Source organism: Malaclemys terrapin, chromosome 9, assembly GCF_027887155.1.
Source record: "Malaclemys terrapin pileata isolate rMalTer1 chromosome 9, rMalTer1.hap1, whole genome shotgun sequence".
Lineage (NCBI taxonomy): Eukaryota > Metazoa > Chordata > Testudines > Emydidae > Malaclemys > Malaclemys terrapin.
Genome location: NC_071513.1, coordinates 80,527,436 through 80,544,661, shown reverse-complemented (window position 1 = coordinate 80,544,661; position 17,226 = coordinate 80,527,436). Strand labels below are relative to the sequence as shown.

The following is a 17,226-nucleotide window of genomic DNA, read 5'->3' as shown; positions in this document are numbered from 1 at the left end:
GTTTTTGTTTCACTCTTGACAAGGAAATACAATAGCAACCCCAGAATACACCCGGCAGTGAAGAGGAGGAATAATTGGTCCCTTTCATCCCCAAAGGGCTATATATTACTCTGCTCATTTTAAGCATTTGAGCTTATGAACAAAACCCATTTACCATCCATACTATTTATACTCCCTTAGTTTTAAAGACAGAAGGGTTTTCTTGATTCTTTCTCCAGGCTACTACTAAAGTAACTCAGATGAATCATTATTTACTGAAGGCCTTACAGCCTACCTTGCAAACAACTTTACTTTGTGGCTATCATGTCTATGGTTCGTATTCCATGGAGATTTTTATAAACCCTTAGCAATACAGGCATTACAACCTCAAATACAGATCAAGTCTCTCCTCAGTAATATGCATGGAATTCATTTACAATGCCTAACAACCAGCATATAATCCTTTCTCTAAACCAAAGTCACTTTTTAAATATCTTTACTGATTTTAGGTGTTAGAGATGGTTATACAAAGTTTACCACTTTGTTATTTGATGCTTTTCATTAAAGAGCAAGATTTTGAGTAAATTTGAGACCAACTACTTCGGGGTAAAAACAAAAACAAAAAAAGCACCAATTGCATCCACTTTGAAGTAGTGGATCATCTTTTCTAGGCACCTTCTCTGTTATCCGTGTTCCTTGCTTTATTTGACCTTCTCCTCGTATTTCATTTTTGTACTACCAATTACTAGGCCAAATCCTCAGATAGAAGAAATTAATAAAAATTCACTGAAATCAGAATTTATTTTCCTATACAGTTGAAGAAACTGAGGTATAGAGGAAAACCAAATGACTTCTCAAGAATCATATGGCAAGTCAGCTGAGCAGAGTTAGGCACATGACTGGGAGAAACACACCCTGGGGCCCAGTTACCCTTTCAGTTGTGCAAGTCAGGAATGCCTTGCTCCCAGCTACTGAAACATACCCTTGCTCTCTGTGTCTCATCCCTGTGCCCCACCCTCATTTCCATCTCTGCCAGACTTTCTAAGTCCTCTGGAGGTAACAAGATGTTAATGGGCTTACCCAGTTTCAACTGGAAAATAACCTTTACCTACCTCAGGATTACTTATTAAATGGTCATGAAACACTAAGTCTTATTTATTATCTCCCAGTAAGCCCACTAGACCACACTTCAAGGTAATTAAGTAATAAACATCTCTAAATTCTTGTGTCCAGTGTCACCACACCAAAATCAAATGCCAGCAGCAGCAGCTACATTTCCAAGACTGACCAACAATTTTGGCCTAACTTGAGACACTTGCAGGTACCAAAAACTGCCAGTGGCCACTCTTGAAATGTTGGTGTAAGATTTTATTCATTTACTGATAGAGTCCTATTGAACACAAAGCATCTAGCTGTAGTTAAATGCCTACAGCTCAGCCTGTAGCTGTGCCACTGATGTGTCAGGGAGCAGTTAGGACTTGTAGATTAATGAAAATATACTCAACCTTTTAAAGTTCCACTCACTTTTATCTTGGCTGAAATAGTTAGAAACCTAAAGAAATAAATCATGAGATACATAGACCCACTTCATGACTGAGAAGGATGGGATAGGGAACATTAACAAGTAAGCATTTTCATTATTTTGCAATAGTCACTTGATAAGAACCATTTAATCTCATTTAGAATCAGTCTCCCATCCAGCAATCCAATTCCAAACATGAATACTCACAAGATGATCCTTTTGTTTCAACCCAGTATCATACTAGAACAGAATGTGCACTATCTCCAGAAGGCAGAAAAAGGTGAAATAACACGATTGTGATCAGTATGTCTAATCTAGATCTTGCAAAATCTGTTGCAGAAGTGGCAGTCACTGAGGTATATGCACACCTGGACTTTGTCTGCTGCCTGGACATATATCTATTAACACCACACTTTCTACAAAAGATTTCTTGTACATACAATTTGAAAGACAAAGTTATTTTAAAAAACCCCAAGGCTACATTTTTAGAAACCAATTGCCTTAAAATATTTTCTTGTCAGGATTAGTAAAATAAAGCTACTGATTCTTATCCATTTTTCATTCTTTGCCCAAACCACCACTAGAAAAAAAATGGTAACACCATCGAATAGTTGTTTCCAGCATTGAGACTTAATATTAGTAAATCAGTTTCAGATCCTCTGATCAAAGGCACTATACAATATACACATTTTCTTATTAAAATAGGAGTCTCTTTCAATTAGGTACTATCGCTAAAATATACTTCTATTACAGAATCTTGCTAAGCATATTTGTAGATTTCAGAGTAGCAGCCGTGTTAGTCTGTATTCACAAAAAGAACAGGAGTACTTGTGGCACCTTGGAGACTAACAAATTTATTAGAGCATAGGCTTTCGTGGGCTACAGCCCACTTCTTCGGATGCATATTTGTAGAGTGTCACCTACCTAATCACTACACTCTGACATCAGTTGCCTTAAAAGTAGGATCTGATGTGCATTTGAGTATATATTTTAACTTCCTCTGAGGAGACTACTAGTGAGTCTAACAAATGACTGTCCACACATTCTACGCCATGTAAACAGTTACCCTGTAACCTGTCTGATCAGAAGGGTCAGATTTCATTGTGTGTTTAACAACCTGAAAGTGACTGGCTGCACAAAGGAACCAGTAAAGCTGAAAACGGGGACAAGGGAAAGTGTTCAATGCCACTTCCATTGATTTTTAATAGGAATTTTCTCCCCATTGCTTTCTTGGGAACACAATCAGGTCCAAAGCTAGAAAGTCAGTCCAAACATTCTGTTCTACCCATTCTATTTATTTTATAAAATAGGAAACAAAGTATGAACCTTATGGCACTTAAGGGATGATCAAATACGAATATTGGAGAAAGAAGAACAGGAGTACTTGTGGCACCTTAGAGACTAACAAATTTATTAGAGCATAAGCTTTCGTGGACTACAGCCCACTTCTTCGGATGCATAGTCCACGAAAGCTTATGCTCTAATAAATTTGTTAGTCTCTAAGGTGCCACAAGTACTCCTGTTCTTCTTTTTGCGGATACAGACTAACACGGCTGTTACTCTGAATATTGGAGAGTTACTCTCTAGCTACCACCCACACCCCAAATCCCCTTCTCCAATTTCTAAAATTTTGGTTACTCCTCACTTCAGTGTTTTTTTTATTTGAAATAAAGCCAGATTTTGAATTTGCTACAGTGGGTAAGGTATGAGATTCTCTTTTGGGGAGGGAGCTATTCCCAGGACTCAGAGGTTTGAGTAGTTACCTTTGTGGCTGTGAATAAAGAAAATAAACCCTTTTCTATAAGAGAGCTTGACAAGCACTGAATTTCTACACAAAGCTTGCTGTAGGGTCACTGCATTACGGTAATACTGGGGAAAGACATTTTTGTGATGGCATTTAGTATAAATGACACCTTTGGAGGTAGGCTTTATAAGCTACTGAACAGTTTAGCTACCTTTAAATAGTATTTCAACACTGTACACAGCCCACACGATAATTGATTGCACCAGAAGTCCCAGATCTTGTGATCACATGCGCAGAGCACCCAAAATAGTAGCTTCAGCGGATGTAGTGAGGGAGTATTAATTTTTTTTTATTTCCTGCTATTCGAATCTGCAGAGTAGGGGAGCTTCAAACAGCAGTCAAAAAAATGACATTATATTCATAAGTACTTCGGGACCAAAGTCCTTTTCCTATTTAAAAATCATTGAGTTTTGCTATGAATTTCAAGAAGAGCAGGACCTAAGAGAACAAGTGGCATTCACTGTCACACAGATTTCTTACAGAAAAAACAAACAAAAAAACTTTTTTTTTTTTTTTTTGGCCACTCATAGCTGAAATTAGATATCCTGCAATGTCTGTCAAAATGACACCAACCAAGAGGTTAAAATGTCCTTAATGTCCTTTGCAAAAAAACAGTCACACATTCTTTTAATGAGAACAGAGTCCTCAAAACTTTTGTAGGCAATATTAGATTTCATGGCTGTAGAATTATGGTCAGCTATAAGGTCTGACTATCCTATTGTAAACCTTCAACACAAATGCTGCACTTAGCTCTAGAACACTGCATAATTGCAGTGATCATAGAGACTGATATTTCAAAGATAACATACTTTCCTGTAAAGGTACATGCTCAGGTATTTGGCATGGTTTTTAAAAATGCAGTCATTATTGACAATAGGATATATGGGGTCTGATTTTTCTACCCAATTAATTAAATTTTCACAACCCCTACTGTGGATTCAGGTACATAACAATATAAAAGGTACATTTTACTGGTATAGCTTGTTCCCACAGGGAAGAGAAATAAGACATAACAGTGTAAAGCACCTTGACACTGATAACTGTATGCACACTGGTGGGAGGGGAGGTAAAGAGGCGGTGTACTTGTATAATTAAAGTAGTTTTTGTATATAGACCAGGCCTATGTTTAGTGAAGGATACAGCAGTTTGGATTCTCTGAAAGGTCTAGCTACCCAGTGCTTCTTTCTGTAGTGTCTTCACCAACCAGGGGAAAATGTAATTTTTGAATATGTATATATTTGTACTCATTGTATTAGACCCATGCCATGTGTTACTACTTAACGCATACACCCCTTTGGCAAGGAGCAACATATATTAAAAGACCTTCACCTGTTCTGCTAGGCCAAAGCTAAAACTGGAATTTATGTTGAGCTGGTGTATGCTATATATACACACACAGACTTGCATCATTACTTAGTCAGGTTTTCTTTTTTAAAAAAGACCACACACAATCAAAAATGAAGCAATTTGAAGCCATGAGGTATTTTGAAATTTTTTAGCTTCAATTTTAGATGTCAATAACTTCTATTCTGCTGGGAAAACTAGAAGATTTGCCAGGTTTCATTATGTTGAAAGCAGCAATTATGAAGATAACTCTACTGAACAAGTTATCCAGAGATCACCCAGTAATCACCCAAGGCCAGCTTCTATAAGGTGCTGAAAAACCTTCCAAATACCATTGAGGTCAGTGAGTTTTGGGGGATAGAGGCCCTCAGCACTTGGGTGAAAGCATGTAGTATGTAGACAGGATTGGACCACTAGCAATGGCCAAGATACATGTATAACATATGCTTTCAAACTTTAATGCAAGATGTCTGCAATAAGCCTATCTTAGTACTTAAGAAAAATTCCTGTTAAGATGTGGCTTATATTAATAATAAAAAACAGTTATTCAGGATGGCGTCAGATTTTAAAGTCCTCACACAGATTTTTTTATTCAGCTTTAAAAAAAAAAGTTATTAAAGGTGAACTGCAAAAGTGAGGTTTTGTTTTGTTCTTTTTAAAAAGAGTTTGTACCTTTTGATGTATTATATAAAGAAGACCTGAAAGAAATCAATCTAGGGCGATTTTTTTCTTGGGGGGGGGGGGGGGGGGGAAGATATAGGGAGGAAGACACACCAGGTGGGGAGGGGAAGAGTTTGTAGCTCTCTTCATCTGGGTTTTTTTTGTTTGTTTTTTAAACTTATTTTAACTGTAGAAATATTAGTTTGGCAGGAAAGCTTCTTGGGGGTTTAAGAGAAGTGAAATATTGTGAGCTCAGATGAAGGTGGATGTTTAATCTTTAAGGCATCATTTCTCCCAAGTTTTTTTTGCTAGGTATTAGAAATTAAATAGATGCTATAAATCAGAGAAAAACAAAATGCCCAGTTTTCAGCTGAAGTACAATAGTCACTTCAATGATTGAAATCAATGAAGTCACACCTGTGTAAGGCCCTCATCCTGCACAACAGATGTCAACGGGATCTTTGCTATTGGATACAGTGAATTCACGATCAAGGTTTAAATTAGGAGTGAGAAGAATTAGGCACCCTAAGTGTTAATCAGTTTGACTAAAAGTCCCAACTTCCTCAATTGCTCAGCTTTTGGTTTCTTGTGATGTCATAATTTCATTAGTTCCCATAAGTCTTCCTGGACAGACAAATCATGAGTTTAAAACAAAAAACCCCCCACACATTTGGGAATTTGGGGGGAAATAAATGCCTTTCAGGCCTTCTTATTTAAAAAAAAAAAAAAAATTCAAGAGGGTGTGGGAAGAAATAGGCACAAGCCCATCTTTCCCTCCTTTGCAAGTTACATTTGAAATGTTAAGGAATCACAGTATTAATGCATAATTTTAAAAGCTGTATCTTTTTCAGTAAATTAGTAAAGTCTTGCAGTTTATGAACAGCTGACCCTCAACACCTATACTCCGATAAACCATGTTATTATTAAAATTACAAAATAAGATCCTAATCCTGCAAGCTGATCTGCATAGAGCCCAAATGACTTCAACAAGCATTTATATAAGTGTAGGATTCTGCCCACGTACAGCTTCATGTAGCATCAGGGCCTAAATATAATTATTCAACTGTTTCCAACATTACCAGTAGATACAATAGAAACGATCCCTAGCCTCATGATTTTAGGTTACCTTCCCCCATTCTTAACATACTGTTATTTTGGTTAGACAAATATCATGATTAAAAAGCATATGTCTGCCATGATTGCATATTAAAGTCAGTTCTCCTTACAATACATTAAAATAAAAAAAACACAGTTTTGCTGTTCTTTTTTTAAAAAAACAAAACATTTGTATTAAAATTCTTAAAACGGATAGACATTAAACGCATGTCTGGAATTAAAGTTACAGTTGTTAGAATTTTCTTGGTACATCACAACATTAAGATTTTTCTCTTTGCTGGCTGGAGGTACATCCTACATCATAGAACCAAAACAAAAGAAATCCTCCCAAAAAACTAAATGCCTGTAAATTTGAATTAAATGCAGTCCAAATTTGCAAGACATGGAAATGACATTTAAAAGGCTGAAATGGAAATAAGAAATAAATTCCACTAAACAATAGGCCTTTTTGTCCTGGCTTGTTCAGTGTGATTACTGAAAGGAAGCTGTTAAGTAGTTTCTGGAGTAGTAGATAATGGGATTCTGTGGAGCTTTCACAGGTTGGCACCGGCTGGAACAGCTGAGTTTTGAAGGCACTCTACAGACACAGGGTTGCTGTTGGCCCTGTATCACATTTTAGGAAGTCTTTGTACTTTAGAGAGCTAATCAAAATCAGTTATTGCCAACCCAAAAATAAGGAAAACAAACCACCACCACAAACCTCCCTCCCCCCGAAGAAAAGAAGAAAACACAACTAAAAAAATATTGTGCAGATTTGTAACATTTTCACAGCTGATTTAAAAAAAAAAAAAATACTACCGCTCTCCCCCAAACTCCCATCCGATACAGCAGGTAAACAAAATAGAAAGTTTCACAAATGATCAGCAGACACGTTCTGGCACCCCACACTGTATTGGCATCAGTGTTATTAAAAGTCCCAGTTCAGATGTGCAATACTTCAGATTGGATACACTGTAACAATAATCCAACTTTGCATAGAAATCCTCAGAATCAATATCATAGTCACAGGGTGCATTCAAGGTTGGCTAAAGACGAGAGAGCACTAATCTTAGTTTTACCCCCACACGTCCACGGAAAGATTTCTCTCCCCCCTCTCTGCAATGGTTTCTTCGTTTACTGCTCCCCTCAGTTCCTTAAGTGTAATTTAACTCTTCCAGTTAGAAAACGATTGCTCACAAGCTCCCCTTTCTCCAGGCCGAAACTTTTCTTACTGGTGCGTCAGTTGCCAATACAGCAATCTGTAAATGGTACTTACGGGAAATATGCAACAATCAAAATCGATGAAATGTACATGCTGAAAAAGCCACGTTTCCAACAATACCCCCACCCCATGACACTGATCACTGCAGCAGCTGCTGCTGCAGCCTGGAATCCTTGTGTATGCAAAGTTGTTTCCAATCTTTGTTTCGAGCGATCACATTGCTGCTTCTTTTTGTTGTAAACCTTCGCGAACGACAACATTGCCCCCCACGCCCTTTCAGAGGATCACGCAGGACGAGCAGCACTGATCGTCCCCGTTGGGCTGGGAAGCGTAGTTCATCTGCCTGACAATCTCTGCAAACAGTTCGTCCACTGAAGCTTTGTTTTTGGCTGAAGTTTCCATGAAGGGGCAGCTCCACTCCTCGGCCAGAGCTTTGCCTTCCCCATACGAGACCTCCCTCTCGCCCTCCAGGTCCACCTTGTTGCCCACCAGGATCATGGGCACCTTCTCGTACCTCTTCACCCGGATGATCTGATCCCGCATGGGCTTGATGTCCTGGAAGCTCTGCTGGTTGACCAGGCTGTAGACCAGGATGAAACCTTGCCCGTTCTTGATGTAGAGGTCCCGCATGGAGGCGAACTGCTCGGTGCCGGCGGTGTCCAGGATCTCCAGCACCGAGGGGGAGGAATCCACCTCGATCTCCTTGCGGTAGAAATCCTCGATGGTGGGGTCATACTTCTCGATGAAGGAGCCGGTCACGAACTGCACGGTGAGGGCGGATTTGCCCACCCCGCCCGAGCCCAGCACCACCACTTTGTATTCTCGCATGGCTCCGCTCCGCACACCCGGCTCCTTCCTCTCTGGGTCTCTTCTCTCCCTCCCACCTCCAGTCAGCGGGGAAGGAGGGAGGGGAGAGAAGCCGCCCCGCCGCGGCTCTCACTGGAGCGGGGTGAGCATGCAGCAAGCAGCCGGCGAGGGAGTGAGCAGCGGCTAACGCCCGGGCAGCGCCAGCCCCCTTCGCGCGGCAAGGGCTGTGCTCAGCCTCCCGGGCAGGCTCGTGGGCCAGGCAGCCGCGGCCGAGCCCCGGCAGAACGCGAGGGCAGCGCGAGCCCCTCTGACAGGCAGGCGCCGTGCCCGAGCCTCAGCAGCCCTGGGAGACGGGGAGGCGGCAGCTGCCAGCGGGGCGGGGGAGGAAATCGCGAGTTCTCATCGCCCCCCGGCAGCCAGCGCGTGGTGCACCAGTCCCGCGGTGCCGCCTCGCGCCGCCACGGGCCATCCCTTCCCCGCAGCCTCGCGCTCAGCTCCGCTCACAGCCCGCCCAGACCCATTGGCTCGCGCTAACGCCCTCCCCCCGCTATTGGTTTCTGGAGCGGGGGGAGACCACACAAGGACACGCGCCCCCGCTCGCCCTTTTGCTCGGATTGGCTGCCGCCTAGTGCCCGTCAGGCCGCGCTGCCTCATTGGCTCAGAGGTTTGAGTTCTTCCGCCATTGGGTCTCCAGAGGGAGGAAGATGATTGGCCGATGAGCCGCTGTCTGTCTTTCTGCCCCGCCTATGAAGGAGTTTTGGCGGATACTTATACTTTGCAAAGGGAGCAGAAGCGGTGGCGGAGGAGGGATCTGGTGCGGCCCGGGGGGGGCCCTTCCCCGGAAGCGCCCAGCAATGCAACCCCCGCCTCGGGTTAGTTCTAAGGTGGCATTAGGGCAAGCTGCAGCCCTAGGCACCCCCGCCGGGGAGGGGGGCTGTGGCTTACCGCTTTGCCCGGACCCCAGGGGTCACCCACCTAAAACACACGTGGCGGGCACGAGGCGGTTTGGACAGCCTAGAACAACCCGAGACAGGCAGCTCAGTTGGGTTATCTTGCTCCTTGGGAGAGGTGGAGGGGACCTGGCTGTGGGGACAGAGGTAACTCCCATCTCTCTTCCTAACCCTCACTGCTGCAGATAACTGGGAAGGCCCCAGGCTGCCTGACTACCCCTGTTTTGACCTGACCGGGGTGGGGAGGAGGGGGAATCCTGGGGCATGAAAAGGGAGGCCTCACAACACCTGTAGGAAGGGACTGGGACCCAGGCCAGGGAAGACCCCACACACACTCTCTGCAGAATGAATTACTACTAGAGCTCAAGTTCATTTTCCTCTCCTCTTGAGGGAGCAGGGAGAGAGCAGGAAACCTGGCCCTCCTATGTTTCAACGTGAGCATGGGTAGTTAGTGGTTTCATACCCTGAATTAAAAGCAGGAATGGTGGTTTCCCCTCTCTGTATCATGGAGCATGGGTGTCTGGTCACTAGGTCAAGATCACACACCCCACTCCTTGTGAGCAAGTGCAGCTTCATACCAAGTGAGCTGCTCTCCCTGCCACTTGGCAAAGGACTATGGGGGTATGTATAGGGAACTTTGTTGCCACCCTCCCAGCTTTCGTGGGGTGGGCAGCTGCCACATAGAGTCCTCTGCTGGGGTGCAGGGAACCCCCATCTGCTTATATGGGTATGGCTGAGTCCTCCCTCTTCTCAGAGGGCTACCCACACAATACCCACAGGCACTAATTCCCATCCTACTTTAAAGACAAGCAGCTGTTTGAATTTTTTTAACTCAGACATTTTATTCGAAGCACCTTAAACTTCTGTTACACACCACACCTGAAGTTTGAATAATTAATGCCCAAGAATGACAACTGCCACATGTTTGAAACTTTGAATTTTGTTGCTTGTTAACAACAACTCAGACTGTGATTGAGGCAAAGAAACACTGGCTATTTGCCAGTGTTTGCAGAAGTCATTCCTTTGTACTTTCTGTCAGTCAGACATTCGTAGTTTTAAGAAAAACATCACTGGTTGTTTTAGCACCTTCCAATCTTTGCTTTGTGTCTATTGGCCATTCTTAACAATTCTCAGTTTTTATCCAATTAACCCTCTCTATCCTAGGCTCAGCCCCATTTAAGAACTTGTTTAAATGCAGTTCTTCTTAAATTGGTTTATAACTTGATCAGTCTGGTCAGTGCAATCAGAGACAAACTGACAAACCCATTTTTAAAAACAGCATTCTGGAATGGTTGGGCGTTTTCCACACTTGCTGGCCAAACTCATGTTAAAACCATTTTAGCAGGAACTGCGTAAACGCAAGTATCAAAGCGGTAGCTGTGTTAGTCTGGAGCTGTAAAAGCAGCAAAGAGTCCTGTGGCATCTTATAGGGTATGTCTACACTATGAAATTAGGTTGAATTTATAGAAGTCGGTTTTATAGAAATCGGTTGTATACAGCCGATTCTGTGTGTCCCCACATAAAATGCTCTGAGTGCATTAAGTCGGCGGACCGCGTCCACAGTACCGAGGCGAGCGTTGACTTCCAGAGCGTTGCACTATGGGTAGCTATCCCACAGTTCCCGCAGTCTCCGCTGCCCATTGGAATTCTGGGTTGAGATCCCAGTACCTGAATGATACAAAACAGTGTCGCGGGGGGTTCTGGGTACATGTCATCAGGCCCCTCCCCCTCCATCAGAGCAACGGCAGACAATCGATTTTCGCCTTTTTACCTGGGTTACCTGTGCAGAAAACATACCACGGCAAGCATGGAGCCGCTCAGCTCAGCTCACCGTCACCATATGTCATCTGGGTGCTGGCAGACGTGGGGCTGCATTGCTACACAGCAGCAGCTAACTAATTGCCTTTTGGCAGTAGATGGTGTATTAAGACTGATATCCATCGTCGTCATATTGCAGTTCAATCATGGGCACCTGGGCAGACATGCTCAGTCCTATCGAACCATCTTGACGATGATGGCTATCAGTACACTATTTTCTGCCAAGCGCCCAGTATTTTCTACCAAGCACCCAGAAGATGCCGAGGGCGATCAGTCATGCTGCACCGTTGGCTGCCAGCTTAAGATGTAAAAAATAGATGGACCAGATTTGTTCTGTATTCATTTGCTTCCCCCTCTCTCCGTGAAATCAATGGCCTGCTAAACCCAGGGTTTTGAGTTCAATCTTGGGGGGGGGGGGGGGGGGGCATTCTGTGTGACAGTTGTTTGTGTTTCTCCCTGATGCACAGCCACCTTTGTTGATTTTAATTCCCTGTACCTGTACGCCATGTCGTCACTCGCCCCTCCCTCCCTCCGTCCATCAGATACTAGTTTCACGCCTTTTTTCAGACCAGACACCATAGCTAGCACTGGGATCATGGAGCCCGCTCAGATAACCACGGCAATTATGAGCACTATGAACACCACGCGCATTGTCCTGGAGTATATGCAGAGCCAGGACATGCCAAAGCAAAACCAGGACCAGCCGAGGAGGCGATTGCAGCGCGGCGACGAGATTGATGAGGAAATTGACATGGACATAAACTTCTCACAAAGTACAGGCCCCAGCAGTGTGCAAATCATGGTGTTACTGGAGCAGGTTCATGCCGTGGAACGCCGATTCTGGGCCCGGGAAACAAGCACAGACTGGTGGGACTGCATCGTGCTGCAGGTGTGGGACAATTCCCAGTGGCTGCGAAACTTTTGCATGCATAAGGGCACTTTCATGGAACTTTGTGACTTGCTTTCCCCTGCCCTGAAGCGCCAGAATACCAGGATGAGAGCAGCCCTCACAGTTGAGAAGCGAGTGGCGATAGCCCTGTGGAAGCTTGCAACGCCAGATAGCTACCAGTCAGTCGGGAATCAATTTGGAGTGGGCAAATCTACCGTGGGGGCTGCTGTGATCCAAGTTGCCAGGGCAATCAAAGACCTGCTGATATCAAGGGTAGTGACTCTGGGAAACGTGCAGGCCATAGTGGGTGGCTTTGCTGCAATGGGATTCCCAAACTGTGGTGGGGCAATAGACGGAACCCATATCCCTATCTTGTCACCGGAGCACCAAGCCACCAAATACATAAACCGCAAGGGGTACTTTTCAATGCTGTTGCAAGCCCTGGTGGATCACAAGGGACATTTCACCAACATCAACATGGGATGGCCGGGAAAGGTACATGATGCTCGCGTCTTCAGGCACTCTGGTCTGTTTCGAAAGCTGGAGGAAGGGACTTTCTTCCCGGACCAGAAAATAACCGTTGGGGATGTTGAAATGCCTATCGTGATCCTTGGGGATCCAACCTACCCCTTAATGCCATGGCTCATGAAGTCGTACACAGGCAGCCTGGACAGTAGTCAGGACCTGTTCAACTATAGGTGAGCAAGTGCTGAATGGTGGTGGAATGTGCATTTGGACGTTTAAAAGTGCGCTGGCGCAGCTTACTGACTCGCTCAGACCTCAGTGAAAAGAATATCCCCATTGTTATTGCTGCTTGCTGTGCGCTCCACAATATCTGTGAGAGTAAGGGGGAGACATTTATGGCGGGGTGGGAGGTTGAGGCAAATTGCTTGGCCGCTGATTACGCGCAGCCAGACACCAGGGCGGTTAGAAGAGTGCAGCAGGGCGCGGTGGGCATCAGAGAAGCTTTGAAAACGAGTTTTGTGATTGGCCAGGCTACAGTGTGAAACTTCTGTTTGTTTCTCCTTGATGAACCCTCCACCCCCCCCACCCAGTTCACTCAACTTCCCTGTAAACCAACCACCCCACCTTCCCCTCCCCCCTTCGAGCATCGCTTGCAGAGGCAATAAAGTCATTGTTACTTCTCATTCATGCAATCTTTATTAATTCATCACACAACTAGGGGGATAATTGCCAAGGTAGCCCGGGAGGGTGGGGGAGGAGGGAAGGAAAAGGACACACTGCAGTTTTAAACTTTAAAACTTTAGCACTTATTGAAGGCCAGCCTTCCCATCCTCGGGCAATCATCTGGGGTGGAGTGACTGGGTGGCCGGAGGCCACCCCACTGTGTTCTTGGGCGTCTGGGTGAGGAGGCAATGGGACTTGGGGAGGAGGGCTGTTGGTTACACAGGGGCTGTAGCAGCGGTTTCTGCTCCTGCTGCCTTTCCTGCAGCTCAACCATACGCTGGAGCTTATCAGTTTGATGCTCCAGCAGCCGGACCATTGACTCTTGCCTTCTGTCTACAAGCTGACGCCACCTATCATTTTCAGCCCGAGATTCAGCCCACCATCTCTCCTCTCGTTCATATTGTGCTTTTCTGTCATCAGTCATTGACTGCCTCCACGCATTCTGCTGTGCTCTTTCAGCATGGGAGGACATCTGTAGCTCTGAGAACATATCATCCCGAGTCCGCCATTTTCTCCTTCTGATCTTCGCTAGCCTCTGTGAAGGAGAAACATTTGCATCTGGTGGAGGAGAAGGGAGAGGTGGTTAAGAAAAGACACATTTTAGAGAACAATGGGTACACTCTTTCACGTTAAATTTTGCTGTTCACATTACACAGCACATGTGCTTTTGTTACAAGGTCGCATTTTTCCTCTTATATAGAGAGCCTGTTGGTTTGGTGTGAGAGATCGCTCACGCAGTGCCAGGCAACAGATTTCGGCTTGCAGGCAGCCATGGTAAGCCACAGTCTTTTGGCTTTTTTAACCTTCTTAACATGTGGGAATGGTTTCAAACAGTAGCGCCCTCATTTCCCATACCAAGCACCCATTGGGTTGGCCATTTAAAATGGGTTTGCAATGTAAAAGGAGGGGCTGCGGTTTCCGGGTTAACATGCAGCACAAACCCAACTAATCCCCCCTCTCCCCCCACACCCAATTCTCGGGGATGATCACTTCACCCCTCCCCCCCCACCACGTGGCTAACAGCGTGGAACATTTCTGTTCAGCAGAGCAGGAACGAGCACCTCTGAATGTCCCCTTAATAAAATCGACCCATTTCAACCAGGTGACCGTGAATGATATCACTCTCCTGAGGATAACAAAGAGCGATAAGGAATGGATGTTGTCTGCATGCCAGCAAACACTGGGACCATACGCTGCCATGCTTTGTTATGCAATGATTCCAGACTACGTGCTACTGGCCTGGCGTGGTAAAGTGTCCTACCATGGCGGATGGGATAAGGCAGCCCTCCCCAGAAACCTTTTGCAAAGGCTTTGGGAGTACATGAAGGAGAGCTTTCTGGAGATGTCCCTGGATGATTTCCGCTCCATCCCCATACATGTTAACAGACTTTTCCAGTAGCTGTACTGGCCCCGATTGGCAGGGCAATGTTTAATGTTTAATCATTAAACACGCTTGCTTTTAAACCATGTGTAATATTTACAAAGGTACACTCACCAGAGGTCCCTTGTGTGCCCTCAGGGTCTGGGAGCACGCCTTGGGTGAGTTCGGGGGTTATTGGTTCCAGGTCCAGGGTGATAAACATATCCTGGCTGTTGGGGAAACCGGTTTCTCCGCTTCCTTGCTGTGAGATGTCTTCATTGTCTTCATCCTCATCTTCCTCGTACCCCGAACTCGCTTCCTGTTGCGTGATTCTCCATTGATGGAGTCAAAGCACACGGTTGGGGTAGTGGTGGCTGCACCCCCTAGCATCGCATGCAGCTCCGCGTAGAAGCGGCATGTTTGCGGCTCTGCCCCGGACCTTCCGTTTGCCTCTCTGGCTTTGTGGTAGGCTTGCCTTAGCTCCTTAATTTTCACGCGGCACTGCTGTGCGTAGCTGTTATGGCCTCTGTCCTTCATGGCCTTGGAGACCTTTTCTAATATTTTGCCATTTCGTTTACTGCTATGGAGTTCAGCTAGCACTGATTCATCTCCCCATATGGTGAGCAGATCCCGTACCTCCCGTTCGGTCTATGTTGGAGCTCTTTTGCGATCCTGGGACTCCATCACGGTTACCTGTGCTGATGAGCTCTGCGTGGGCACCTGTGCTCTCCACGCTGGGCAAACAGGAAATGAAATTCAAACGTTCGCGGGGCTTTTCCTGTCTACCTGGTCAGTGTATCTGAGTTGAGAGTGCTGTCCGGAGCGGTCACAATGAAGCACTGTGGGATAGCTCCCGGAGGCCAATAACGTCGAATTCCGTTCACACTACCCCAATTCCTACCCGCTAAGGACGATTTTATCGCTAATCCCCTCGTCGGAGGTGAAGGAAAGAAACCGGTTTAAAGGGCCCTTTAAATCGAAAAAAGGGACTTAGCCGTGTGAACGTGTCCAGGCTTAATTCGATTTAACGCTGCTAAATTCGACCTAAACTCGTAGTGTAGACCAGGCCATAGACAAACAGACGTATAGGTCTGTTAGTCTATAAGGTGCCACAGGACTCTTTGCTGCTTGTGTAAATACAGTTCTAAAACCAGCGTAGGCGGGGCTGCATTATGATGCTATTGTTGCTGATCCTGCACTCTTTGCACACTTGAAACTCCCAATGAAGAAAATGGGGGAGAGATACTATGCTGTGTCTCATGGAAGACAAAGGAGAAAAGTGGCTTTAAACTACCTTTGCATCAGCCAGATTCTGAGCTGCCTAGGGATTAGAGAGGTCCCTGGTCTAAATTAGAAAACAGGGAAGCTTCACCAGTATAAGTCATTTTTTACATTGGTGTAATGCATCCCCACTAGAGTTTTGCGCTAATGCAGTTACATCCATATAGTTAACATGGAGCAAAAAAACCATTGTAGATAAACTCTCAGTATGTCCTTCAGTCTCACTGTCACAAATGGTGGATACCTTGTGTAAATCCTAATAAATTTAAGTACATAGATTTGCAAATTATATATGTAAAGTTAGTGACTATTATATGATGGTATCTCCAGGGAAACAATAGCAAAGGTCCAAATTACATCCCCACCAGATACTACTCATTGAATTCAACAAGTTTTTATCTTCAAAGCCTAATTGCTAATGATGAAATAATAATGCATTTTGTTTATTGAGAACTTATATGTCAATAGCATCCTATGTGTTTCACAGAAACCCAAACATAAACCACACTCATTAGGTCATCCCCCTGCCTTTCATGATATCAGTTGAGCCTATTGATATTTAACTCAAGACACCTGGATGATTTTAAAGGAAACAGACAAATTTACTCTTTTTAAACTGCCTTTGATCATAGGGCACGGATAGAGGCACCAGAGTTAAGGTTGCAGTGTGGCTTCTGTTTAAAGCTATTCACATACATAGCCAGATTGGTTTGAAAATTACCATTTCAGGTGTCTGGATAGAGTTTGTGGTGCAAATTTGAGTCCATTTTATCAAAGGGTTCAAGAGATACAGCTCCTCCCCAAATGACCTGCTATTAAAATATCATAATTCTTACAATTTTTTTGCACACAAATAGGAAGCAAACATGGAGGAAAGGATCCAGGGACTTTGTATCACTGGGATGCTCCAGTGAGGTCTAGTGTCCAACACTAAGGAAAACTCCCCAAGTTATTTGACTTTATTTTTGGTTCTGCAAGGTGGATGGCAATAGGAATTGGGAATATCCCAATACTTTACCTCTCCTTAACCACATAAATAAGCCGTATTTCTGTGCCCACCATAACTCCAAATCAGGACTCCTATTCATACATATCAATGGGACCTTTAATGTGGCCTGCATAGCAACACTGATACAGGGACTAACTGCTGTTGGTTGACAGAGATTACATTAGATGCACTGAGCTGCCTTTCCTTCTTATTTCAAGCTGCAGAGTCACAATGAAAGTGACTAAGGCCAGGCCTATGCTACAAAGTTTTGCTGGCACAGTTATGTTGGTCAGGGTGTGACAAAAACTACACCCCTTAG

General features: G+C 44.7%; 1 protein-coding gene across 1 annotated transcript; it reads right to left on the bottom strand.

Moving 5' to 3' along the window:
• Nucleotides 1-761: 761 nt before the first annotated feature.
• Nucleotides 762-8,976, bottom strand: RAP2B (RAP2B, member of RAS oncogene family). Its single transcript, XM_054039554.1, has one exon. It carries the CDS (start codon nucleotides 8,452-8,454, stop codon nucleotides 7,903-7,905), a length of 552 nt encoding a protein of 183 aa, XP_053895529.1. The 5' UTR covers nucleotides 8,455-8,976; the 3' UTR covers nucleotides 762-7,902.
• Nucleotides 8,977-17,226: the final 8,250 nt, after the last annotated feature.